The following is a 23,013-nucleotide window of genomic DNA, read 5'->3' on the forward strand; positions in this document are numbered from 1 at the left end:
TCTGGAGACCACCGCATATGACTACGCAGCCCGATGGATGGCTAGAGTCGGATGTGCTTAGGAATAAACTTCTGTGCCTGTCTGACACCTAAGTCTGCTAGGACGTCCTCGGCTACAATTCCAGCCAGTAAGTACGCGGAAATGAAGATGAACCTTCTACGCACCTCCTCCAAGAATGGCGTCAAATGGGACAGTTCGGTGATAAAGCTCTACTAAGCTTCCCATTCCGGTTTGAGTGATCTACAATGAAAAAAACCTACTTCATGCACGTTGCTCAAGATAAGGAATCAGAGCTTACAGCGCGACCACCAAACAGCTGTGACGGACAGAAATTTAGCTCGGCAATGCAACGAAGATGGAAGACTTGCCTGAGTAGCATCACGAGCAGTGTCTTGGCTGGCCCTTGTGATGAATGCCTTCAGAAGACCAATAGGTCTAATGGAACCACAATTTTTTCACAATCTTTGAAAGAGTACAGGGCTTCCGCTTACCCTGCCAGGAATTTAGACATTTCCGAGTAGTTCTATCGATATATCATGAGTTATGGATTGGGTCATTTCCTACCAAGGGTATGTAAAACTTGCCATGTTGTTCATTTGATAGGCTGACGAGCAAAATCTTCTTCAGAATTTAATGATCCAATGCTGCACCTCTGTACTCACTAATGTTCTCCAGCCATGTCTGGCAACTCTCCACTCGAGATATCATCTGAGCGATCCTGATGATTCATTTGTATACACCGGGTAAGGATGCGAAGAAGACCCGCTCACTTGGCACGAACGACCGCCTGTTCTATTAGCGGTTTTCCGAAAACAATCCTCTGGTTGGTCCACCTTTAAGGGGATGGATGGAACATGCGATCACAGAGGAAAGACCAATGTTACATACCGAAGCGTCTCATCCACAACATTTCTTTGTGTTTGAACCGCAATGCAGGCCATCATCCATCTTTCGTGATTGAAATTACTCAGAACTACTTTTAGCCCATTATTGACTTCACCCAAAGTGTACTCTACTGGGACTTTGACATTGTCGAAAGTGACAAATGCTGTATTGGCCGTAGTGGAGTAAGATGTCTTGATCAAATTCGTTTCAACCCCCTCGCCCCTCGGGATCAACATCATCGTCAACCCCTTCTGTGAGATGCAGAAATTGTCAGCGGATTTACAGTTGCGGATTCACCACACACTAACGTCCGTTCTGCACGCAGTCTAGGCGGGCGGGAACCAATTAGGGGGCCATATGACATGAGACACGTCAATGACTCACAGAGAAGTAATCAGAGAAATGGCCATTGGTTATCCACTTCTTCGTCCCGTTGACTATCCAATGCTTCTTGTTTTGTGTCAACTTCGCAGTGCATCTGAGACCGGCAACATCGCTGCCAGCGAACGCCTCTGAGATCGCCAGGGATATGTATTTTCTCCCCGATAATACCTCGTCGATGACGTGGTGCACAGCCGGTCCACCATAGTTGAGAAGAGTGGGTACCGCGATGACCATGCCGGCGAAAAAGCCATCTATGAAACCACGCTGCCCTGACCTCCCAATTTCCTAGTTGAGAGATTATTGAGATAGAGATGCATGAGGACATCCACCGGAAAACATACCTGGTTGATAATCAGTTCGTGGAAATAGTCGAATTCTTCCGGCTCCAATATTCCACCCAGTAGTTTGCGTCCTTTGAGATGCTTCCCAGGACCAATGCGCATTGCGAGAACATTCAGATCACTGGACAAACGTTGTGATCCTGATGTGTGTCATGGGAACGTAAGCATGGAATGGACGAACCCCACAAGATCGGAAATCTTTTGGTCAAACTTCTTTCCATTAGCCTCGCACCTGATAGCTTCAGGAATGATGACCTGGGAGTGACATTCACTTGAATTTAAATGCGTAGAGAATGAACGACCCAACTAGGTGTTACCTCATCCATGAGCTTTCGAAACGCCTTTTGAAATTTGTAATGACCTTTGAAGGGAGGCACATTAGTATAGGGGCGAAGCGATGCACTTTATTGAGTTACCTCGCTGAAGTAAGGAGTGCGAAACGGCTTCGATAGCCATTGCGGTTCTGATGCACAGCGGAGTTAACGGACTGCGAGAGGGATCTGCGGAATCCCGTGCGTACCTCCATAAGGAACGGGACTCAAGCTTCCAGGCGGGAGAGGCCTGAACCTCTCCCTTTGTCCAGGCACCACTCCAATCTGCAGTCGAGCGTATTGTGGACGCAGGAGCACTTCCGATCGGTGAAGCGAGTAGAAAATATCTGTAGCATCTTTCCCGCCTGAGGGGGGTACGGAGGAACGTTTACCATCCTTGCTTCGAGGATGGGCGCCTACTCACGGACATCATCTGCGAACAACACGGAGCGCCCACCAGGATGAAGTAAAGCAAATTTCGAAAGATCGTAGACTTTGGCATCAATTATAACCCACTGTTCTGATGTTAGATGTGAGTGTGACAGCGAGCAAAGTTGCCTTACCAAGTCTCCCTCTTGCTGATGCTGTGGCGATTCTCCCGTGGTGAAAATAGCGTGAAGGACGTTAAGGCGTAAAAGCTGCGAACCTTAGAGACTTCCTCAACTGTTATTTCCCGACGAGTTTTCTCAGACATTTTTCGTGCAGGTTATGGGACGTCGGGATCCGGCTACGATCAAGCCGCAGTGGCTGAGGTAAGCAAACGGCAGTTGCCGCGCACAACACGTCTTTTTTCTCCTTGCCAGATCAAGCGCTCTCACTGCACTGCCGTCGTCCTCGACTGAGTCATTATTTTCATGCCTATTTTCCCGCTCGAAGTGCTCTCCGATATTGCCGACAGGCTGCATGATCATGACCTCACGTCTTTTGCGCTCGTGTCGCGTTCATTTTCTAAGGTAGCACAAAGAAGCCTACTCAACGCTATCCACGTCACATCCATCCAGCGGCTCGTTCGGTTATCGAAGCTTTTCGTACGCTCGCCCCGGGCAGCCAAGCTGGTGCGGACCATAGTTGTAGAAGAGAAGGTTCAGGATGTTGCGGATTTCGAGTCATTCGTGTTATTACCCGCGTTGTACGATGTTGTGGCGAGGGGCATTGGCGCTGCTACTAACGCTACGACGTTGCACTTGCGTGGCATCACCTCGAATCTTCCCCTTCAATTAATTTCTTCGGTTATACCTCAACTTCGCCACTTGATTGTAGACTGTTCCAGTGATGAATTGTTTCGTGCTGCAGAGTCAGAACAGTTGGTTGAACTCCTCGCATCATTCACCTCCCTTACTACACCTACCCCCGCCCAAGCCTCAATATCTTTCGTAAACTCCGTCGAACGCTCCCATCTTTCATCGGTTATGATGGCACTTAAAACGTGCCGCGGGATTTGTGATATTGTCCTGCATGTGGACAACGTGGACTTCGGAGTGGCACAAGAGATCACACTCCCTCTGAGAGGAAACACTTCTGTCACTAGTGTCTCAGTTTGTGGCGACTTTTCTACTGACCCATACACGATGAAATCTGTAAGATCGTTGTTCTCTGTCGCTCATCATTGCGCCTCCAAAGTAGCCTTGCTAACGTTGGAAGGATGCGTAGACCTTCTTCAAAGACCTTCCTCCCGTTATAGAAAGACTGCCTAATCTTTTGCGGCTTGCATTTGATGCGCCAGCAGTTCGGTCGCTTCAGTCCAACCGAACTATCCCGCGTTCAACGGAAATGGAGTCCTCGTTCGTGCAGCATCTGTCAAGACATCCTTCGTTAACGTGCATCCAATTCCCTTCTGGGACAATTTGGTCTGGGATCCCCAATATTTTGTTAAACCAGAAGCTTTGGGAACCAACCTTGGTTTCCGATGAACAGAGAGATTGGTGGCTCACGGCCAGTAGAATCATCACGTTTCCCGGGACATTGGGGCATCCCTTTATAGGGTCTCCGGGACTGTCATCTGATCGTTCCACGCCGGAGTCTCCAGACTCCCCCAGCCCTCCCCATCCGTCATTTGATGGCCACAATATTCTCGCCGAACATTGCAAATATGGCGACGTCTTCATCCTTGATGACGAGGAGAAGTTGGACGAAGACTTCTTCGGTTTTGGCTCCGTTGCACATACAGCACAGTCCAGGTCATCACCCACCCCTCTTCAGTCGTGGACGGATAGAAGTGCGGAGGGGACAATCTTTGGATCGTCACCCTCATTGGACCCTAATTTGTCGAGTGGAGAGGACTGGGCTTTGGTCCAATTAAGTCCCAAGTTTTCGCATGATGTGCCGCCGATTAGCGTGCGTTATTGAGGAATGGACTCTTATCGCAAAATGTATGTCATAATTTGCGGTATGAACCTGGATGGCGTTGTCTTTATTTATCTATTTTTGCATTGCACGGACACGGCCTTTCTTCAGAGTAACTGTATCACTTGCATGCATGTACATATATTCTACGGACTTGCAATAGCACTTGGGGGCATACTGGCAACACTGCATTTGTTGATGTGGCACTTCGGTGATAATGGCTTAAATTAGCAGTTAAGTCCGAGTTCATTCAATTTCCATTTAGGCTCATCGCTCTTTGTTGTTGCGCTGCCGCGCTCTTGTGTAACGCTGATACATGTAAGCTAGCGGCTTGTTGACATTGTGTATTTCCTGCCTTTGACCTCAGAGAAGTCCTCCTTTTGCTGACACCTTGGTGCCACCAACATTCGTAGATAGAACCGTACACCAAAACCATATCATCCAGAAGTACATCTTGTTCTCAGCTGAGGACCTCCACGAAGTCCAGGGGACGTCATCTGGCATTTATATACCCCTTTGCCTGAGTGCAAGCAGGGGCGATCGAGCATCATCTCAAAAAATCTTTCTTCCCTTGGGTACCAACAGCGTCAATGACCAGGCAGATATCTCAAACTGCGTTGTCAGATCTTGAGAGGCTCAAAAGGCTAAAAGAAGAGCTACTGAAGGGGCAGCACCCGTATTACGAACCTGTTCCGCGACCCGACGTGCTTGAAAATCTATCTTTGGCCCATAATCCTCTCATTCAGGAAGATCCGTCTGCCGTTAAGCTTGGTCCAAATCACCACCCCCTTGGACTGCCGTTCCCCCAGGAAGATGCCATCATGGCACAGGCTGTTGCTCATGCAGAAAACGACGCATCATATTCCCTTCAACGTACCGCCGCCTCTCCAGTAGGGGCCTATTTTGAGGCCGCCAAAGCTGTGGAAATGAGCGACGTGGATTCCAAGCCAGCCAGTACAGTCTCTGCCCAGAGGCATTTCCGAAGGGCACCATATCAGGTGACTCCACTGTCTCTCATTCTGTTCGTAATGGATCTTCGGAATCCTCACCGAGAGTGTCTCGCTTTGGTACACCGCCACTCCAATCCCCGAATTCTAGAGAAGTTGCTGTTGCAACTATCGACAACTTGCGTTCGCATCTTCGTCCATCTCACACTCCTAACGTGGCCCAGCCTGATAAGCCCCCAATGCCCACGCCTCAATCTAATCCTCAGCCCGGTCACCAAAACGGAAGGCGCTCGTCTTCACCTTCTATGTCCCGTGAGCCTGAAAAGCAATGGCCTTCAGAATCTCTTCTCGAACGGCCCGGCACCTCTTCCCCGGAGTCTCTTCAACAACGGCTCGACAATCAGGACTCGACTTCAAATGACGAATTTCGTGTTTCAACCCCGACGCCTGTTCCCCAGGGCACCAGCGCGACCTTGCCTCCAAAATATGCTCTTACCAGACTTGTCTTGAATCATGAATCATCACCCCAATCGTCGACTGTTGGTCAGCCTCCTGTCTTGCCAAATAAGCCTCAAACGGATCCTTCGCAAACCCAGAAAACACCCACAGACGCCTCACGGGACGATCACCCGTTATTTTTGAAACGGTCCGAAGTGAAAGCATTGGAGGAGAGTGGCGAGAAAGTCTTCAAGGATGAGACCGGGAAACGTTCTTTGGCCGACGCTCTGCGGACTTACTCAGCCAATCATGATGTATATATTCCAAAGGACTCTCCACTCAACTTTCGTGAAAAATCCCCCGTAGACTTGAAGCGTAATCGTGAAGCCGAACCGCGGCCGGCAACCACAAGACCTTCTACCTCGAGTCCTTATAGACCTCCTGTCTCAGCCAAAACAGTCCCAGCTTCAGAGCCATATGTCACACTTCTTGCGCCCATTGGAGGCGAGAAGACCCAAACGAGATGCCCGGCGCGATTCTGTCTCAGATTTTCGGGAACGTTCTGACGGCACTTCCACCCAGCCGGATAAATTGCCTGCACCACGTCCAGATTCTGTGGCCTCTAAGGCTGTTGACATCACACGAGCAAGCACAGATCGCCGCCTCGATGTAGCTGTATCTGCTGAAAGGGCTGTTCAGCGCTCTGATAGTGGCAGGGACGATTTTTCATCGGAGCGACGTACCCATGTTGACGACCGCCCCTATTCTCGTGCGGGGCGCGATGTGCACTTTCCGGCCCGTTCAAACAAGTCTCCGCCTCCTAATCGCCAAGATTATCACCGCCGCGTTTGGCCTGACGATGGGAAGAATCGTGCTTCCGCATATGATGCACTCCATGAGCGGGACCATACCAGGGGTAGAGACCTAAGTCTTCGGGCATTCAAGGACCGTGACCGTGATCGTGACTATGCTACAACGTCCTCACCGGCCCAATCGAGACCTAACGACTATGATGAGAGACGGAGCAGGTATTCTCCCCTGCGTGGTACTTGGAGCAGAGAAGATAGCTCATATACGCCCCTTCTTGGCCTCGCTCAACGGGTGATCGCTATGAGCCCCGTGATTCTCTTGCTGGTGCTGTTGGACGATATCAACCTGACGAAGCCCTTCCTCGGGTACACCCGCGTAGTCCTAGCCCTCCCCGCGACAGGGATTCGTTCTATAGTGGCGCTCGTTCAACAATTCCAGAAAGCGATGCAGCTAGAGCCGCCAAGCGTGCTCGCCTTGAAGAAGTAGATCGATCATACCGACCTTATTACGATGATAGAGGGGATGATCGTCTCTCTTTGTTCGGCGGTCGTGATGTCGAAAGAGATGTAGGTCGGGATACAAGAGGATTCATGCGTGGACCAGTGTCAACAACTCGAGATTCGCGTGGAACACCGTATGAACGTCGCCGTTCAAGGTCTCGCTCTCGCTCTCCCCTCCCCCGCCAAGCCTTCCGATCACCTTCTCTCCAGAACCGTCGCGTTGATTCTTGGCGATCACGTTCAGGTTCCCCTCGGCCTTATGATTCTTGGAACCGCGACCGAGACCGCGACGATTATTACCATGACCCATACAACCGACGATAATGGACTTCATTTAGCGAGTTCTACGCTTGCCGGTTGTTCTGTGGGCGGCGCTCATTTTTTTATCTCAAGACATCTAACTTGGATTTTGGATAAGTGTTGCTGGCCTTTGTCGATATTGGACGTTTTGGGCGTCATTCTACTACGATTCATTACATAATGTAAAGCACAAATAGCTTTTGGTGTCCAACTCCAATCCCACACCTAAGAACTTGGGAACGATGACTTGGCAACTTGCAATGCTTCGTCTATCTTTGGTGTCTCGGTGCTAATTCCTTGTGTGGAATCCTCCTTGCCTCCAGCCTACCGAGTACATTAGATGTAGTAGTTGAAACCACACATTCAACCGTACCTTGCCGCCGATGATTCTTGTGACTGCGGAAGACCATATCCTAGCATCGAATTCCTTGCTAATTTTCCTCTTCGGAACGAAGTTAATATGCGCCACTTTTGAAGATTCTTGATCAGCGCTGAACAAGTAAACGCTTTTTTCAAGTGACCGTGCCTTCAACAGCACAGATTGCAGAATCTAGAGAGTACATGCGTCAATTAAGTCGGCACCATTCACATTTGGGGGGGGGGGGGCAATCTTGCCTTGGGATTCGCGTTGGCATCAATGATGTTCGAGACGTACAGATTTGCGTTGGGATTCTCCCTGAAGAATGTCTCCAACTCAGCCACCGCCTTGGCGAAACCCATCAGTCTTATTTCTTATCTTGCACCTCTAAAACCGACCTTCTTGGAAATGGCAGTTTCTGCTGCCTTGACCTCGCCGTCGTAAGCTTTTCGTATGGCCGCCAGGCGATCCTTTAGCTGGCCTTTCTTCAAGAGAGAAATATCCGCCGCAGCCAATGTCTGAGAACATAGAGCTGTCTCAATGAGGAATACATAACACAGTGCGAAACACATACCACAGAGAATGCTTTCATTGCTGCATCCTTGTCTTTCCCGGCCTTCTTTTTGATGGTTTCTAACTCGGATTCTAGCGAGAGCGCAACACGAGATGCCTCTCTTGCTTCTGTCCCAGTTATAGCAATTATTCGCCGTATTCCTTTAGCGATAGCAGTCTCCTCCGTGATGAGCAAATCTTTGATATCACCAGTTGTTTTTACGTGACTGGGTTGGACGTAGTACGTTAGCTGGGAATATCAATCGACAAGAGGCTGAGAACATACGTTCCCCCACAGAATTCTACGCTCGTCCCCCTCCATTTCGGATTGGTGACGTCTTTAACTATTTCATCCAGGTCGAATTCGAGAGTGACCACACGCACAGGATCGGGGTAGACTTCTCCAAACACCGCTCGTAAGCCAGGGATCTTTCTTGCAGTCTGGAGATCAAGCTCCTTGCTATACACTGGTACATTCTTTTGAATCCACTTATTACAGACGTCTTCTATCTTCTCGAGTTCAGCGGGAGTGACTTGGGATTTGTGGGAGAAGTCGAAACGAAGTTTGAGAGGTGCGACGAGAGAACCTTTTTGGTCAATGTGATCCCCAAGGATCTCACGTAGTGCGAAGTTTAGGATGTGTGTGGCGGTATGGTTGTTTCTAAGAGGCCAACGCCGGAGCTAAAAAAAATGCTGTTCGAATACATAGCGCGGGGCTTAAGTGCTGAGACCTACTTCATCATATTCCGCATGGACCTCATCTCCGATTTTCAGGCTCCCGTATTTCAGTTTTCCGATATGAAGCACGTAACCATTGAAAACCTGGACATTTTCCACGGCAAACTCAGCGACACCATCGATTGTAATGCTCCCCGTGTCATATTCCTGACCACCAGCTTCTGCATAGAAACTCGTCTTGTCTAATAGTACGCCAAAGGGAGCATTCTCAGGTAGTTCGGCAGTCGATTTCAGAAACTTCCTTTCATGGTAAATAGCCTTTATAGTTGCAGTCACATCCCCAAGCTCTGAAGTAGATGACTTAGTATAAGTGGGCGAAGAGTAGGAAGATTGCCAACGTACCGAACTTGTAGCCATCATTGGTTTTGGGGACTCTATCATCCTTTTCAAGCGCGGCAATATCGTGAACGTCCAACTTTATTGCCTCCTTCCCATCCTTCTTGGCAGCAGCCTTGCTAATCTCTTTCGAGTATGCCTGCGCCTCTTCGTATTGTTGCTTGTTGATCTTCAAGCCAAGTTCCTCCGCCATGAGTTTCGTGAGATCCACCGGAAAGCCAAAAGTATCGTACAGCCTCCACACATCTCTCCCATTGAGCTCCTTTCCTGCTGAGGACTGAGCTTCCCGCGAAAATCCTTCGAAAAGCTTTCCCCGCGGTCGAGCGTACGGGCAAATGATTTCTCTTCCTCGTCCAGCATTTCCTTTATATCGTCGTATTTCTTCGTTATCTCTGGGAAAGCTGCGCCTGCTCCTGGATAACGGCAGGCACAATGGAAGAAAAGAATGAACCAAGTTCTACCCCAAGCTTCTTGCGGGCATACCGGGCCCCCGCCGCAAAATTCGTCTAAGGACATAACCACGCCCGATATTTGAGGGAACACCACCGTCAGAAAGGGCAAAAGTAAGTGTACGGGTGTGGTCTGCGATAACGCGGTAGGCGGTGTCAATTCCATCGAAATCCTTTTCCCCAAACTCCCCTGGTACGGTCGAACTCCAGTGATTTCTTGTATTCGCGAGAAAATTGGAGTGAAAATATCGGTATCATAATTCGATAATGTCCCGTTTAGAGCCGCGACGAGACGCTCGAACCCCATACCAGTGTCGACATGTTTGGCAGGAAGTAACTTTAGAGAACCATCATTTTCACGATTGTACTGGATGAACACGTTATTCCATATTTCGATGACGGTGATATCATCCTTGTTCACGAGGCCCGCAGCATTCCGGTCACCTACGTGATCGTAGTGTATTTCACTACAAGGCCCACATGGTCCAGTTGCTCCCATTTCTATATGGCACGTATCGCATCAGGTCCGAATTACCTATCCATGCACTGACGTACCCCAAAAGTTGTCCTTCGGTGATCCAGGAACGATATGATCTTCTGCCATACCAACATCAAGCCATATCTGCTTTGCTTCTAAGTCTGGTTCGAGGCCATTTTTAGAGTCTCCTTCGAAATACGATGCATACAGTCGGTCCTTGGGGATTCCGTACACCTCCGTTAATAGCTCCCATGAATATGTTATGGCTTCACGCTGTTTGTGAAATTATCAATCTTGCGTGAGATCGAATCGATAAAAAAAAACGTGGAAGACAACCTTGAAATAATCGCCGAAGGACCAGTTGCCAAGCATCTCAAAGAATGTGTGATGCGTCCCATCCTTGCCTACATCATCCAAATCTGGGGAGACTCATTTAAATACCAGTCCGATGACCCTATGCAGGCATACCATTGTGTTTCCCTCCTGCGCGAATACACTTCTGCGTGTTGGTCGCCCGTTTTAGTTTGCAAGATCGGAGTTGGGATCCACGGTCCCCAAAAAAATCGGCTTGTACTGGTTCATCCCTGCATTCGCGAAGAGGAGTGTGGGGTCATCATAGGGAATGGTTGAAGATGAAGGCCAATATGTGTGCCCCTTGCTTTTGAAGTATTCGAGGTAGGTCTCGCGTACTTTCGCTGCAGGCCATTTTGGCGTAAAGTTTGTGGGTGTCGACATCGCCCTACTTGTCAAGCGGATAGCGATCGAGGTGTATTTGTGTGATTTATGAACGCTAGAAAGCGTCCACATGAAATATTGATATTTTGACTCATTCCAGGTGACTCGCTTGCTTCCGGCTCGATCTCAAAAAGGTAAGCTTGCCAATCATCCGCTCCCAAACTCATATATTGAGATATACAGTAAGCTAAAGCTTGGAGTCACTCTCGGCCAGAACGTAGGCAACAACAAAACCAGCATCATGCGATACACTTGCATGCAATTTTACCGGTGCGAGGATTGGTGGATTTGCGTTTCGGTCCGTGAATACTAAAGAGGGCTTCGAATGTGCGCCATATAGAGATCGGAAGGTGAGATATCCCCAGCTTGGACGGAAGGCTGGGTACAACGCCTTGTACGCAGCTTCTTTGACTGCCCATCTGAAAGTAATATTTAGTGTCGAAATGAGAGATCAACAATAACTTACCTGACGGCAAGAAAACGGTTTCTGAGATAGGTGTCGGTCAGTGAATTCCAATCGTTCTTCTCGGTCTCACTCAAGATGCGATTGGCCAATCTATCGTAGCCCCGCCGCATGGCAACGGCTTGGATGCGTGATATCTGGACGATGTCCACTCCAACGCCTAAGATACCTGATAATATGCGTGACGACATGCGCTACACTGCGTGCCCAGTGTAGCCTGCAGTGGTGGTGTCCTAAGAATGATAATTAGTCCCTATCGCAGTGGCCCCAAGTGACAAACTTAAATCACGTGCTGTCACATCTAAATTGTCCGAATTTTATTGTTGCATTGTCAAGTCGCGTTGACTGGCTATCCACTTATCGCCATCAAGCTCACCTGGTGGGCGCCATGAGCGCCAGTAACGCCATAGGGGAACTGGTCGGGAAAGCGCGGACTAGTGGTGAGTGACACAATAACTGTAGCATCATCATCGCAAGTGACTTTCGGCGCAGAAAACGAGGCCAAAATTGACGCGATTACGAAACTTCAGCAGGCATTTGAAGCAGATGAAGAGGTAATCTGGGGCTCTCGACGAATCGAAGGATGTATCTGACTCGCCATCCAACTCCAGATCAATGATGTGGACACTGTAATTTCTACTCTCAAGACCAGTCTGCGCACTCCCAATCAGCATCTCACGACTGCCACACTCAATGCCATCAACGCATTGGTGCTTCGCATTTTCCCCCTTCGTCAGCCACCCTCAAGTCCCTCTGGAAGTAGCATAGCTTCCGACGCATCTGTTGACTCCCACATTACGAACAATCTTCGGCAGGCGCTCGTAGTTTTCCTACCAACCCCTGGTATCATTGATCGTCTTGGAGAGGCTAGAGAAGCGTCACGCAAAGCGGCAAAACAGGCTCTTGTTTCCCTTGGCCTTGCTGCGGTCACCTACGGTGACCTCGCACCCAGAAAGTCTGTCCAGAAAGGGCGTCCATCAGAGACTCCTGTCGTCATTTTTGAGTCTTACTTCAAAGAGGTTGGGTTTGGGAGCAAAGTTGCTAGAGTTAGACAACAGGTGCCTTTGTCGTGATATTTCAGCAACTCGATTTCTGATTTTCAATTCCAAGTCCCTCCTGACTCTGGTTCAATTACGCCAAGATAATCATCAATTCCCTATGCGTCCATATCTCACTTCAATAGTCAATCTGTTGGAAGATTCCGATGGATCTGTGCGAGATTCTGCTCGCCAATCAACTATCACCTTATTTTCAGCGGCTTCCGAAGGTGCCCGTACAGACTTGAAAAGGGAAATGACAAAGAGGGGAGTAAGGAAAACCATTGTTGATGGTATTCTGTTCGGGCTCTTGTCGAGCAGTACCAACCCGGGCAGTTTCACTCCTACCGGAAGCAGCCGCAGCCAGAGCGAATTTTCTGGGAGCGAAGTAGGTGCCGAGAGAACTCCAATCACAGCTTCGGTGTCGACGTTTGTTTCTTCTGTTACCACCATCCCCCGGCCCCTACTCCCGTATCAAGGTCTGTGAGTGGTCCTTCACGCCTGGTAAGCTCAAGAGAATTACTCAGAAGCGGCGCCGAGACTCCCATTGGTGACGAATTGATACCACCTACAACCTTTGTAATCACTCCCGTGTTCGTGAGTCTTTTTGGCTTCGTCTTGCCGTTCTCCTGTGTAGATCAACATCACAGATCGCCTCCGCCCGAGATCTTGAAGATGAATTCGCGAAGATGGCATCTCATTTTGAGGTAAATCCATGTTAAATCAGCAAGGCCAGCCTTCTGAACTCCACACAGGGTAAAGAGACAGAGCACAATTGGGCGTCCCGAGATCATTCCATTAACAGGATACGAGGCATGATCAAGGGCGATGCTCATCTGAAATACGAAACTACTTTTTTGTCGTGCCTTCGTGGAGGGATGCTAGAAAACTCGTTCAAGACTGTGTGTGCATCCAACACTTGCAGCCTTAATGATCTGTCTGAGTGTAGTTCAAACTACAGGTAGCCAGTTTGCGAACAACGGTAGCATCGAACACGTGCCACCTGTATAACGAACTTTCTGCAGCCTTTGGGCCGTTATTTGACCCATTTGTGGATTCTGTACTGAAGCAGCTCTTAAAGATGTCCGGCTTTACGAAGAAGATCATCGCCAAAGAATCCCAAGCTTCAGTTAATGCCATCATTGCGCATACCTCCGCCCAGCCGCGTATCGTATTGCCACTGTTACACTCTTTTGCTCAGGACAAGAATGTTCAGACCCGACAGTATGTGATTGGCCATATCAAACACTACATTGAAGTCCACGGCCAACCAACCCAGACTGCAATCGAGTCTCACGGTGGTTTGGAGCTCTTAGACGGCCTGATTCGTAAGGGCCTCCAGGACGTTAATCCTAGTGTCAAAGCGACTGCACGGGAAGCATTCTGGTCATTTGACTCTGTGTGGCACTCCCAAGCATGGTCCATCCTTAGTACCATGGATCCTCAAGGCCGCAAGCAGTTAGAAAAAGCTAATCCGAATCCCGATTCACGGACTCCCACTCTTGAACACACACCTATACCTCCGAAGAAGTCCTCAGTCGCCGCTGCAATAGCAGCCAGCAAGGCTAAAGCCAAAGCCATAGCCTCGGCACCTCCTACTCTCCGCCATGCAGCCACATCAAATGCTACTTCAGCCTCCCACAAAACTGTTTCGCCTTCCACCTCTGGCTCAACCCCGCTCTTGCGCCGTGCTGCCACTCCGACACGTACTTCCCCTGGCCCGCCGTCTCTTCTGCGGCGACAAAGTGCGTCCCCAATCCCTCCAAGCGCGAAACCGAGCCCGCCATCATCTCGTCCCGTGCCAGTGGTACTTACACCCCCTCCAAACACCAATTCCCAGCGCCGTATCTGTACAAGTCCTTCTCCACCTACCTCGCCTACTTCAGAACTAACAATGCGCCGGCGTGCTGTGTCACCGCTTGCGGGCACCATGTCGCCCCCAAGATCTCCCCCAAACCGATCTCTCCATATTACTCCACCCGTCACGCCCCAAAACTTTATTCAACATCTACTGCCTCCCGGCCGCAGGACCCGAGTACTATCAACTCCCCTCTCTCGTTTGCAGGGAGCCAATGTCCCCCGTGACTCGATCGACATGTTGGCCAACATCGAAAATGACGATTCCTTACTGATGGCCATTCAAAATCCCCTGCCTCAAGACTCGGATTCCGATCCCGAAGATGTCAGAGCAACGGAGACAGAGACACGCCCACGAACTTCACCCGAGGAACCATCACGTCCGGATACCGCCACCGATTTGACATGCTCGCCCGCTGAGTCCACCTCCCCTACGCTGTATCCCGGTGACTCGGTCAGCCAATCGGCGAGTATCACGCTTCCACCTGCTGTTGGCACTCCAACCCACGATGTTATGATGGAGGATGCGATACGTGCTACCGCGGAGCAAGCAGAAAGCTCTGCTGACCGCCTGAACGAGCTGATGGATGATGCACCAAGCATGCCCCTTGTGCCACCTCGCTTACTTCCAGGTCCTCCAGCCTCTCCTGAATTGCGCCGAACCCAATCAGGCAGTACCCAGAAACCACCAGTAACCCCTGCACCACGTCAAGCGGATGGGAAAGGGAAGTTAATGTCACTGTTCCAGGACAGTCCCGCAGTTAAAGGGCCCCCATCCATCATGGACCGACTTTACGAGAAAAAGCATGAGTCTGGCTGGTGGCTTAAACGAAAGTCATGTGAGCATCGTTCGTCTTTTGTCGTCGTGTTGCCCTACTCAGAGCCCGGCATGTAGTGCTGGTAATGGAACACCTTTGAAAGCTGACCAGAGCACCCATGAGCAAGAGCTTAGGTCGCACATTAAAGCTCTGGTCGACAGCACAGCGAATGTCCGAACATTGCAGAAATTAACCCTTCTTTGCAATGCCCATCCAGCCCTCGCACGGACGAGGGACACCTCATCGGTGAGCCTTCGAGCCCGACCGTCATCCGGGGCTCGCATCGAACCCTCGAAAGCGATCTGTGGCACGGTGGGCGTATGTTTGACGCGGTGTTCAAGCCACTTGTACGATTCGTTACTAACACCAAAGTGCGTCGTTCGCGCCACGATTGTTCGCTCCTTCCGTTCACCAGTTACACAGGACGTTGAATTGATCGAATACGGGTTGTGTGTTTTCTTGGAGATGGTGGAGAATCAAGTTCAGTACATTGATGAATCAAGACTAGTGTTGCTACTCTTTCATGTTCGAAATGCGAACACTCATCCAGTGAGTTAGAATTTGCGACCTCGTTTAGTTGTTCCAACTTCGGTGTGCCTAGATACTGGAAGCCACAAATACCATCCGCGATGCTCTGGTGTCAAGCCAGGAGCCAGTATGGGGGCTCAAGAGCTTCCATGGTTGCCTTCTGGCATATCTTGCCGAACCGCTCCCTTCTTGGTCGCCACCCGGGGTCGCATCCAGTGTTCGAACCAGCTCGCATGCATTTGGAATTATCGGAATAGGGAAACTTATTCTTCGGCTACCTGCAGAGGTCCTAGAAGACGAGCTCCCTTTACTAAAGAGTACATTGTTGTCGGTAGGTCCTTTGGGACTGTATTCCGTCGCGTATTGATATTGATAAGTATGGTTAATCAAGGTCCTGGATTCGGGAGATCCGTCCAGTACCATCGTCAGAGAATCCGCGTATGCCACAATCGTCGCTGCTCAGTCCATTCTGAGAAAGGAGGTCAAACTCTTCTGTTTGCTTGATGGGATTGAAATCTCCAAGAAGAACCTGCTCACTTACTACTTTGACAAGCACGGGGTCCGGGGACCCATTGAGGGTGTTCCTGCCTCGGAACGCGCCGAGGAGAGCGGAGTCGACGAGAAGGTGGTAAGGGAGTTGTTACGGTTGGACAACAAGACCAACACCCCGGTGAAGAGTAGTTAAAGCATGTTGCAGCAGCAATACTTTTCATATGACTTATTCGTTGCGATTCTTGTTCATCCAATATTACTGTAGTACGTTTGTGCTCAATAAGCCGCCAGAAGGATATCTAGGCAGGAGTAGCATGTCACTCTTCTGATGCTAGACTGTCACGTAAGAAATAGCGGGTAGTCGTCCCGGTATATGTAATATTATGTGTGCATAGACAAAAGGTTGAAACTGATCAAGCTGCCAGCATTACCCTGGAAGGGTGCGGCAAGGAAGGAACCACGATTTTTGCCTGCCGTAGCACCGCCATAAAAAGCACATGCACTCGGCTCCATGAAGCACCTTTTCATGAGGACTGACTTTGAGCATGAATCTCACTGTTTGGCGGGGGTAATAACGACAGACCATTTGGTCGATAAACTACATTCCCTATTGGCGGGGACGTCTGAGTAGTCTCGAATTCTTGTGGATGGTTGTGCTAGGCAGGTGACCAGCCTTTCTTTAGCGGGAAGATGGTAGTGCCACCTCCCTGCGCCTTGCGCGAAAAGAGACCCCCCCCCATTTTTAAGTTGGGGGAGGCTCGAGGTCTCGCATGCCCCACTCGAACCAGGCTGAAAGCTTTCCAACCCATCACCAAGGTGACGTAGAGTTCAAGTATCCATACGGACAGTCTGCATTGCAAAGAGACAAAACCCCACTGGTTAGAATGATTCCCTGGGGCGAGCTGATGAGGCAAGTGGGTAGGCCAATGATCTGCATAACTACATTACGAGAGCAACGACGAGAACGTTGATTTCTGCCTCTTAATCGTGTGCTGACTGATTCAAAAGAGAAATAACGAGAACACAGTCCAGAGAGTGGCCTTGCCAGGCGAGGAACCACCTCGAGCCTCAATTGACAACATTTTGGACGTCTAATAGGTGTAGCACGGACCTAAGTTGCTCAGACCCGAGGTTGGACAACCCCTATAAGTATTGGACTAAGATGGAAGGCCAAGGCGGCAAGGGTTCGGTTCTAAAGAGGTAGAGTTCCCATCACGTGCGCCCAATCTCCGTTTCCACGGAATTCATTAATGAGATCTTTGTCACTGCCTTTTGGACATGTACGAGGCTGCACAAGGCACTTTTCAGCCTGGAATCGGTTTCGCTGTATCTCCAGAAGCTACAGCGGGAACCCCTTGCAGAAAGAATTAGGATCTCATATTGCAGCTGTCCCTAATCGAGCCGTCCTTTCTGTGGCTGGGCCTGAGCCAAATCTGTCCACATTCCTCAACGGCTTGCTCTCCACCCATGTTGTTTCGCCTCCAACTAGTGACCTTCGCAAAGGGTTCTACTCTTTATTTCTAAGTCCGCAGGTGCTTTCACCTATTTCGAAGTGGCACTTTAAATGTCATTTACTAGCCATCTCTGTCGTAGGGCCGCATCTTCTATGACGTTTTCTTACATCCCCACCCACACGAATCAACAGGATACCTCCTTGAGTATGACCCTCGAATACCGAATGCCATGTCTCTAGAGGGTGAAACCGCCTCTAGCTTCCCTACTCTCCCAAAACTCTTGAAGCGGTACATTCTGCGATCCAAGACCCGTGTCGCAGACGTGAGCGACCAGTACAGGGTATACGCGCGCTGGAACGACGACTTTATGGCGGGCACGGCTCTAGAGCCAGAAGAGTGGAGGTGGAGTAACAGCGGCAGCGTGGAGCCTGTATGGCGGAATCCCATCATTTACGAGCAACTCCAAGAGTTAGCGTCCAAGGGTATCACAAGAAGCTGGGATCTTCGTGCTCCAAGGATGGGCCAAAGATTACTTGTACCAAAAGACGTATCGTTACGTGAGTTCTCTTTTCATTCTCAGGCGATTTCCTTTCTAGACATTTTATGTTGTCGTCAATTAGCCTCGGTATTAGGTCTCCCCGAAGCTTCCGAGGATGATTACACATTACACCGAATAATTAATGGCGTCCCGGAGGGTGCGGTCGACATGGCCGGTGGCCTTCCAATGGAGAGAAATGCAGATATGATGGGAGGAGGTCAGTTATGACCCGCGCGCGCGCTATCTCTCTCCACCCTGATCATCATTTTTTTTTCCCTTATCTCTCGCCGATACCATTGTTCCCCCCGATCCTGTGATTTCCTGCGTTTCCTATTGATACGATTGAAATTAGTTGACTTTCGCAAAGGGTGTTATGTGGTCAAGAGTTAACGGTCCGAACGTATCATACCGGTCTCATCCGGAAACGCGTGGTCCCGGTGAGGCTCAATCCCAAAGCCAGAGACGGACCGTACGCATCTTCTCAGTAAGCGAATTCTCTCAAAAAGAACCTCTGCCCCCCTCACACGACACTAAAATCGCCACTCTTTAATACAATGTTTCGCAGGTCCATCTCACCACCACCCTCGGGTCTTGGTATCGTGCCAGCTTCTCCTGCGTCATTATCATCTTCACCATCTTCAAGACCACGTTCTCGTGGAAAAGGCACTCTTCTTTCCACGATTCGTACGCCTTCATCAGAACAGCATTCGATGGGACTGGCATTGATTCGGCTGGAGCATCTAGAAGCAGTAGAGAAGGGCCAGACCACTTTGAAAACGCAGGATTCATCAAATGATGATGTTGGTGTATGGGCGGTCCTACCCCAAAGACCAGATTGGTGGCCTGTACGCGAACAACAGTAGTTAACTCCCTTTTCCGCTTGTTCCACGGACTTCTCACTCTCTCGGATGGAGCACCCAATGGAGTTAAATTGTACTTAGCATTAGAAGTAAGAATTGCATATCTGTTGCTATCGCTAGCGGGGGGGGGGGCGAATTGACTTTGAGGTGAAACGAATGACAGTGCGACTAGGTGAAATACAATGTAATATGTCTACAACCGAACGTTCTTGGGGATCTGCTTCTGCGCTTGTCTCACACCGAGATCTGCAAGGACATCCTCGGCTAGAACGAAAAAAAAAAGCCAATTAACACCAATATGACAAGATCGTTCGGCTTCGACGTACCTCCTCCAAGAATGGCATCGAACGCGATTGTTCTGTGGTACAGCTCGATTGAAGAACCAAGGCCGGATTGAGTGATCTACAATAATAGCAAGGACATTAGTGATCAGCGCCCGGCCCCCCCAAGTTAGGGTTTGGAAATTTGTGGAGGATGAAATTTGTGGAACTCACGGCACGACCACCGAACAGCTTAGAAGAAGTAATAGATCGGTTAGAAAAACCACCTGCCTCTTCTTAAACAAAAGTTCATACCTGAGTAGCGTCACGAGCCGTCTCTTGACCTGCAGCGGTGCTGTATTGCTTCAAAAGGCCAATTGGGCTGTCGAAAACGCATCGTGTCAAAAAAAAAAAAAAACGAGCCAGTAAAAACGGAAGCTTTACCCGGCGAGGTATTTAGATTGTTGAGCGTAATTCTAGCAGAAAAAAAAATGGACGATGAATTGTATCAAAGGGCGTAATAAAGCGGTGCTAATTTTTACCATGTGTTGCATCTGAAGAGCTAATGAATGACCGACGGCGGAACGTTGTTAGACAGTCAATTACACAGCTTTTTGAAGTACGGGCGGAGGGAGAGAGAGAGAGAGAGAGAGAGCTTACTGATGTGCTCAAGCCAAGTCTGGCAAGCCTCCACACGGGAGATCATCTGCGCAATCCTAAAGAAGTTCCGCGCGGGTGACAATGATAAGTGTGAAGATTCACTAAGCCACGTCCCGCCCCAATTTTTTTTTTTTTTTACATACTTTGCTCGTACGACAGGTTGCTCGATCAAAGGCTTGCCGAAGACAATGCGTTGATTCGTCCATCTGTCAAATTCCATCATCTTTTAGAATTACGAACATCAAGGGGGGGGGGGGGGGAATTAATTTGACGAACCTTAACGTCTCGTCAACAATGTTCCTCTGCATTTGAACAGAGTTGGCAGTCATGCCCCAACGTTCATGGTTGAAATTACTGAGGACGACCTTGAGACCTTGGTCGACCTCTCCCAAGGTGTTCTCGACTGGAACTTTGACGTTATCGAAAGTGATGTAGGCAGTTCCGGCGGTAGAGGAGTACGAAGTCTTGATCGGCTTGGTCTCGACTCCGGGCCCGCGTTCGATGAGAAGCATAGTGAGACCGCGCTGAAAAAATAAAATAAAATAAAATAAAATAAAACACGGCAACCATAATTAGCCATGATGGATCGCATTCACAGCATTCTCTTTAATAACATACCTTGCTGGTCCGGCAAGCAGTCTAATGAGAAGAATGATGAATTCATTCATGTGAATTCCAAACCATTTGCGTGCGAATGGAAAAAAAAAAAAAACTTCGAACTCACAGAGAAGTAATCTGAAAAGTGACCATTGGTAATCCACTTCTTCGTCCCATTCACGATCCAGAATTTCTTGTCAGGCGTAAGTTTAGCCGTACATCTCAACCCAGCGACATCGCTTCCAGCAAACGCCTCGGAGATGGCCAAGGAGATGTACTTCTTCCCGCTGACGATTTCGGGAACGACCTTGTCCCTTATTTCCGGTCGGGAAAAGTGGATAACCGGAGGGAGACCGATGAACGCGCCACCCAAACAACCGTCGATGAACGCTCGCTGTCCGGAACGAGAGACTTCCTGGTTAAGAAGAAGCTCGTGGAATCGATCGAAGGTCTCAGGAGTGAGTCCGGTCATGAGCTTTTGACCCTTCAAATGCGGGCCTGGACCGAATCGCATGGCGTTTATACCGCTCTTTCTGTGGATTCATAACATTTATTTACTGGTTAGGAGAAAAAATAAATCGCTCACCCCATAACTTCAACGACTTCTTGAGAAATCTTAGCGCCAGTTGTTTCGCATCGCTTAGCCTCTGGAATAAGCACTTCATCACAGAACTTCCGGAACTCCCTTTGGAGGCGATAATGGCTCTGTAGACAAAGAGAGAAGTTGTTGAATTTTACACTAAGAATCTCCTGACGAAGGCGAACAAATTCAACCTACCTCATTGTAGTAAGGGCTCTTAAACCCTTTAGTCAGCCATTGTGGCTCTGAAGATAGACAGGCGGGCACAGAAAAGCCCCTGCGTTAAGCCGGTACAATGGCAAACGTGAAATTGACGGATACCCACCCCCATAAGGCACAGGACTAAGTGATCCAGGTGGTAATGGCTTGAACAACTCCTTCTCGCCTTTAACAGTTCCTATTTGGAGACGCTTGTATTGGGGTCTCTGAAGAACCTCAGATTTGTGTAACGAATAGAAAATTTCCGTGGCATCCGTCCCCCCTATAGTCCGAATTTTTTACAAAAAAATCCAATGATAGGCGATATGTAGTAAAGTATACTTACGAACATCGTTCTCGAGCAGTACGGACTTCCCACCAGGGTGCAAATTTGCGAATCTGGTAAGGTCATATACCTTTGCATCGATGATGATCCACTGGGAAACAATTGAAGAAGGAATCAACCTCGAAGAAGCCCCTACAGACCTATGCGAGCTGGACAACTCACAAGATCGCCCTCCTTGTTGTGCTTACGCAGACATGTGGGAATGAGCACGATCTAGTTCCGAGGACCCAAAGTTGAACAGTTAGCTAACCTGTGCAACTTGCTCCTTGGTGTACTCCTGCAACTGTCTAGCGGCCATAGTTTATGAGGAACGAAGTACAAGGTGCTTTTTCGAAGAATGTTTTGTATATAAGTGGCGAGTTCTTTTTAAAGGTGTGGATCTTCACAGGATGTGAAGCCAAAGCAACTTGCCGGACAATCCCCACCCTTTCAAAAAAAAAAAAAAGACCCGGAGCTCGTCGATGGGCAAAGCGTGCTTTGTTTGAACCGAGTTTTTCCCCAAAACAATGGAAGGTGAGAATGCCGAGAGAGTTGGGGTTGAGCGTGAAATTCCCATTTTTGGTATATGGCGGTACCGGTTAAATTCCCGCCCTTTCCCGGATGGCTGTGCTCGGGATGCCGACGCCGATTCCAACGTGCCTTTGTCGCCGTTTCACTCGGCTCCTCTTGTGGTGTTTCCCATTTGCCGAATGTCACGTCTCCTCTGCGTGTGGTATCTCCAATGGCCATACGCTGAAGGGCCCCGGGAAGCCTTCGAATCTGCTCCAGTTCGCGTCTAACTGAACGTACTACTATACGTAGCAACCTTGACTCCAATGCTCCACTCACACGAACCCGGCCCTGCAGCAGGAGCACGACTCCAGCAGCCCGAACACTCTCGAGGATACCCTTGCATGTAGTTCTCCCGGCCCGAAAGCTGCCCATACTTGGCCCATAGTAGTATCCTGATCATCATCAGCAGCATGTTGCAACCTTATCCTCATTCGGGAATGTCACCAATCAACCCTTGTACTTTCGCAAAAACAAATCATGCAAAGATCGCTGAGATCAGAGCGCTTTACATAACGACCCAGCCTTCAAGTTGTTGGATATAACTAGAACCAACTCACGAGACATCCTACACATTAGCTGTGGTTCCGCTTTATAACTATGTATATAGTACTTTGGCCGGCTTCACCTGCATGGATACATGTTTATTATCCGGATATAATGGAAAACAAAAAAAAAGGTCATGACATCCCCGAAGTACACATTCATATATTGCGTGCGCAGCATTATGTAGCTACATATTGTAAATTAGCGCGCTCGCATGATAGTTTACTCCTAACTACATCATTCATTTCCGGCCCTCACATACTCCCCGAAGCTAGCTCCGACCCCCTCTTACACATGTGACGTGTGTAATACTTCGGCTAGTTTA

At 49.2% G+C, this 23,013-nt stretch overlaps 9 protein-coding genes across 9 annotated transcripts; 4 read left to right on the plus strand and 5 right to left on the minus strand.

Annotated features, from left to right (window-relative positions):
• Nucleotides 1–41: 41 nt before the first annotated feature.
• On the minus strand, nucleotides 42–2,615 carry EI90DRAFT_3150177 (peroxisomal acyl-CoA-dehydrogenase; the record flags this gene model as incomplete). The annotated part of the gene is made up of 18 exons (XM_039065639.1): nucleotides 42–112; nucleotides 165–240; nucleotides 315–435; nucleotides 492–523; nucleotides 585–604; nucleotides 663–718; nucleotides 771–833; nucleotides 889–1,136; nucleotides 1,194–1,211; nucleotides 1,270–1,554; nucleotides 1,611–1,731; nucleotides 1,792–1,865; nucleotides 1,928–1,972; nucleotides 2,027–2,073; nucleotides 2,131–2,286; nucleotides 2,346–2,436; nucleotides 2,485–2,505; nucleotides 2,568–2,615. The coding sequence occupies 18 exons, from the start codon at nucleotides 2,613–2,615 to the stop codon at nucleotides 42–44; spliced, it is 1,593 nt and encodes a 530-aa protein (XP_038922650.1).
• A 349-nt stretch (nucleotides 2,616–2,964) lies between these two features.
• EI90DRAFT_1296148 (uncharacterized protein) lies at nucleotides 2,965–4,499 on the plus strand. Its single transcript, XM_039051618.1, has 2 exons — nucleotides 2,965–3,498; nucleotides 3,572–4,499. Exons 1-2 carry the CDS (start codon nucleotides 3,331–3,333, stop codon nucleotides 4,265–4,267), a joined length of 864 nt encoding a protein of 287 aa, XP_038922651.1. The 5' UTR covers nucleotides 2,965–3,330; the 3' UTR covers nucleotides 4,268–4,499.
• Nucleotides 4,500–4,854: 355 nt separating this feature from the next.
• Nucleotides 4,855–7,376, plus strand: EI90DRAFT_3115856 (uncharacterized protein; the record flags this gene model as incomplete). Its single annotated transcript, XM_039062830.1, has 6 exons — nucleotides 4,855–5,218; nucleotides 5,263–6,030; nucleotides 6,086–6,824; nucleotides 6,875–7,025; nucleotides 7,063–7,323; nucleotides 7,353–7,376. 6 exons carry the CDS (start codon nucleotides 4,855–4,857, stop codon nucleotides 7,374–7,376), a joined length of 2,307 nt encoding a protein of 768 aa, XP_038922652.1.
• EI90DRAFT_3031864 (tRNA synthetases class II (A)-domain-containing protein) lies at nucleotides 7,367–10,445 on the minus strand. The gene is made up of 12 exons (XM_039058348.1): nucleotides 10,248–10,445; nucleotides 9,898–10,193; nucleotides 9,727–9,877; nucleotides 9,573–9,656; nucleotides 9,250–9,540; nucleotides 8,905–9,194; nucleotides 8,456–8,850; nucleotides 8,192–8,396; nucleotides 8,016–8,135; nucleotides 7,875–7,964; nucleotides 7,633–7,809; nucleotides 7,367–7,583 (listed from the first exon to the last, which is right to left on the minus strand). Exons 1-12 carry the CDS (start codon nucleotides 10,294–10,296, stop codon nucleotides 7,485–7,487), a joined length of 2,247 nt encoding a protein of 748 aa, XP_038922653.1. The 5' UTR covers nucleotides 10,297–10,445; the 3' UTR covers nucleotides 7,367–7,484.
• Nucleotides 10,446–11,092: 647 nt separating this feature from the next.
• EI90DRAFT_3115858 (4'-phosphopantetheinyl transferase superfamily) lies at nucleotides 11,093–11,559 on the minus strand (the record flags this gene model as incomplete). The annotated part of the gene is made up of 2 exons (XM_039062831.1): nucleotides 11,093–11,324; nucleotides 11,372–11,559. The coding sequence occupies 2 exons, from the start codon at nucleotides 11,557–11,559 to the stop codon at nucleotides 11,093–11,095; spliced, it is 420 nt and encodes a 139-aa protein (XP_038922654.1).
• Nucleotides 11,560–11,756: 197 nt separating this feature from the next.
• EI90DRAFT_3011589 (clasp N terminal-domain-containing protein) lies at nucleotides 11,757–16,293 on the plus strand (the record flags this gene model as incomplete). Its single annotated transcript, XM_039056478.1, has 13 exons — nucleotides 11,757–11,808; nucleotides 11,861–11,922; nucleotides 11,980–12,426; nucleotides 12,479–12,888; nucleotides 12,915–13,002; nucleotides 13,056–13,112; nucleotides 13,161–13,307; nucleotides 13,367–15,101; nucleotides 15,184–15,326; nucleotides 15,422–15,451; nucleotides 15,504–15,629; nucleotides 15,682–15,939; nucleotides 16,000–16,293. The coding sequence occupies 13 exons, from the start codon at nucleotides 11,757–11,759 to the stop codon at nucleotides 16,291–16,293; spliced, it is 3,849 nt and encodes a 1,282-aa protein (XP_038922655.1).
• Nucleotides 16,294–16,870: 577 nt separating this feature from the next.
• Nucleotides 16,871–18,955, plus strand: EI90DRAFT_3143576 (uncharacterized protein; the record flags this gene model as incomplete). Its single annotated transcript, XM_039065035.1, has 6 exons — nucleotides 16,871–17,018; nucleotides 17,487–17,632; nucleotides 17,694–18,111; nucleotides 18,187–18,313; nucleotides 18,460–18,561; nucleotides 18,658–18,955. The coding sequence occupies 6 exons, from the start codon at nucleotides 16,871–16,873 to the stop codon at nucleotides 18,953–18,955; spliced, it is 1,239 nt and encodes a 412-aa protein (XP_038922656.1).
• A 53-nt stretch (nucleotides 18,956–19,008) lies between these two features.
• EI90DRAFT_3150183 (acyl-CoA dehydrogenase/oxidase) lies at nucleotides 19,009–22,127 on the minus strand. Its single transcript, XM_039065640.1, has 17 exons — nucleotides 21,844–22,127; nucleotides 21,756–21,776; nucleotides 21,594–21,684; nucleotides 21,375–21,530; nucleotides 21,248–21,294; nucleotides 21,056–21,174; nucleotides 20,597–21,002; nucleotides 20,491–20,511; nucleotides 20,149–20,396; nucleotides 20,016–20,078; nucleotides 19,873–19,928; nucleotides 19,755–19,774; nucleotides 19,657–19,688; nucleotides 19,528–19,594; nucleotides 19,447–19,464; nucleotides 19,279–19,354; nucleotides 19,009–19,216 (listed from the first exon to the last, which is right to left on the minus strand). The coding sequence occupies exons 1-17, from the start codon at nucleotides 21,889–21,891 to the stop codon at nucleotides 19,146–19,148; spliced, it is 1,560 nt and encodes a 519-aa protein (XP_038922657.1). The 5' UTR covers nucleotides 21,892–22,127; the 3' UTR covers nucleotides 19,009–19,145.
• EI90DRAFT_1296678 (uncharacterized protein) lies at nucleotides 21,837–22,717 on the minus strand. The gene has a single exon (XM_039051621.1). The coding sequence runs from the start codon at nucleotides 22,515–22,517 to the stop codon at nucleotides 22,023–22,025; it is 495 nt and encodes a 164-aa protein (XP_038922658.1). The 5' UTR covers nucleotides 22,518–22,717; the 3' UTR covers nucleotides 21,837–22,022.
• Nucleotides 22,718–23,013: the final 296 nt, after the last annotated feature.

This window comes from Cantharellus anzutake (assembly GCF_015039405.1).
Source record: "Cantharellus anzutake strain C23 chromosome Unknown EI90scaffold_3, whole genome shotgun sequence".
In the NCBI taxonomy this organism is placed as follows: Eukaryota; Fungi; Basidiomycota; class Agaricomycetes; order Cantharellales; family Hydnaceae; genus Cantharellus; species Cantharellus anzutake.

Bases quoted from the DNA above. Each gene is read 5' to 3' on its own strand.
- EI90DRAFT_3150183 (XM_039065640.1), bottom strand. From the start codon at position 21,891: ATGGCCGCTAGACAGTTGCAGGAGTACACCAAGGAGCAAGTTGCACAG. The intron at 21,531-21,593 runs GTAAGTATACTT...TTCGGACTATAG, and splicing joins ACTGCTCGAGAACGATGTTC to GGGGGACGGATGCCACGGAA. The intron at 19,929-20,015 runs GTATGTAAAAAA...GAACTTCTTTAG, and splicing joins CAACCTGTCGTACGAGCAAA to GATTGCGCAGATGATCTCCC.
- EI90DRAFT_1296148 (XM_039051618.1), top strand. From the start codon at position 3,331: ATGATGGCACTTAAAACGTGCCGCGGGATTTGTGATATTGTCCTGCAT. The intron at 3,499-3,571 runs GTAAGATCGTTG...AAGGATGCGTAG, and splicing joins ACCCATACACGATGAAATCT to ACCTTCTTCAAAGACCTTCC.
- EI90DRAFT_1296678 (XM_039051621.1), bottom strand. From the start codon at position 22,517: ATGGGCAGCTTTCGGGCCGGGAGAACTACATGCAAGGGTATCCTCGAG.
- EI90DRAFT_3031864 (XM_039058348.1), bottom strand. From the start codon at position 10,296: ATGGCAGAAGATCATATCGTTCCTGGATCACCGAAGGACAACTTTTGG. The intron at 10,194-10,247 runs GTACGTCAGTGC...CGTGCCATATAG, and splicing joins ACCGAAGGACAACTTTTGGG to AAATGGGAGCAACTGGACCA. The intron at 9,541-9,572 runs GTACGCTCGACC...AGCTTTTCGAAG, and splicing joins GGAAGAGAAATCATTTGCCC to GATTTTCGCGGGAAGCTCAG.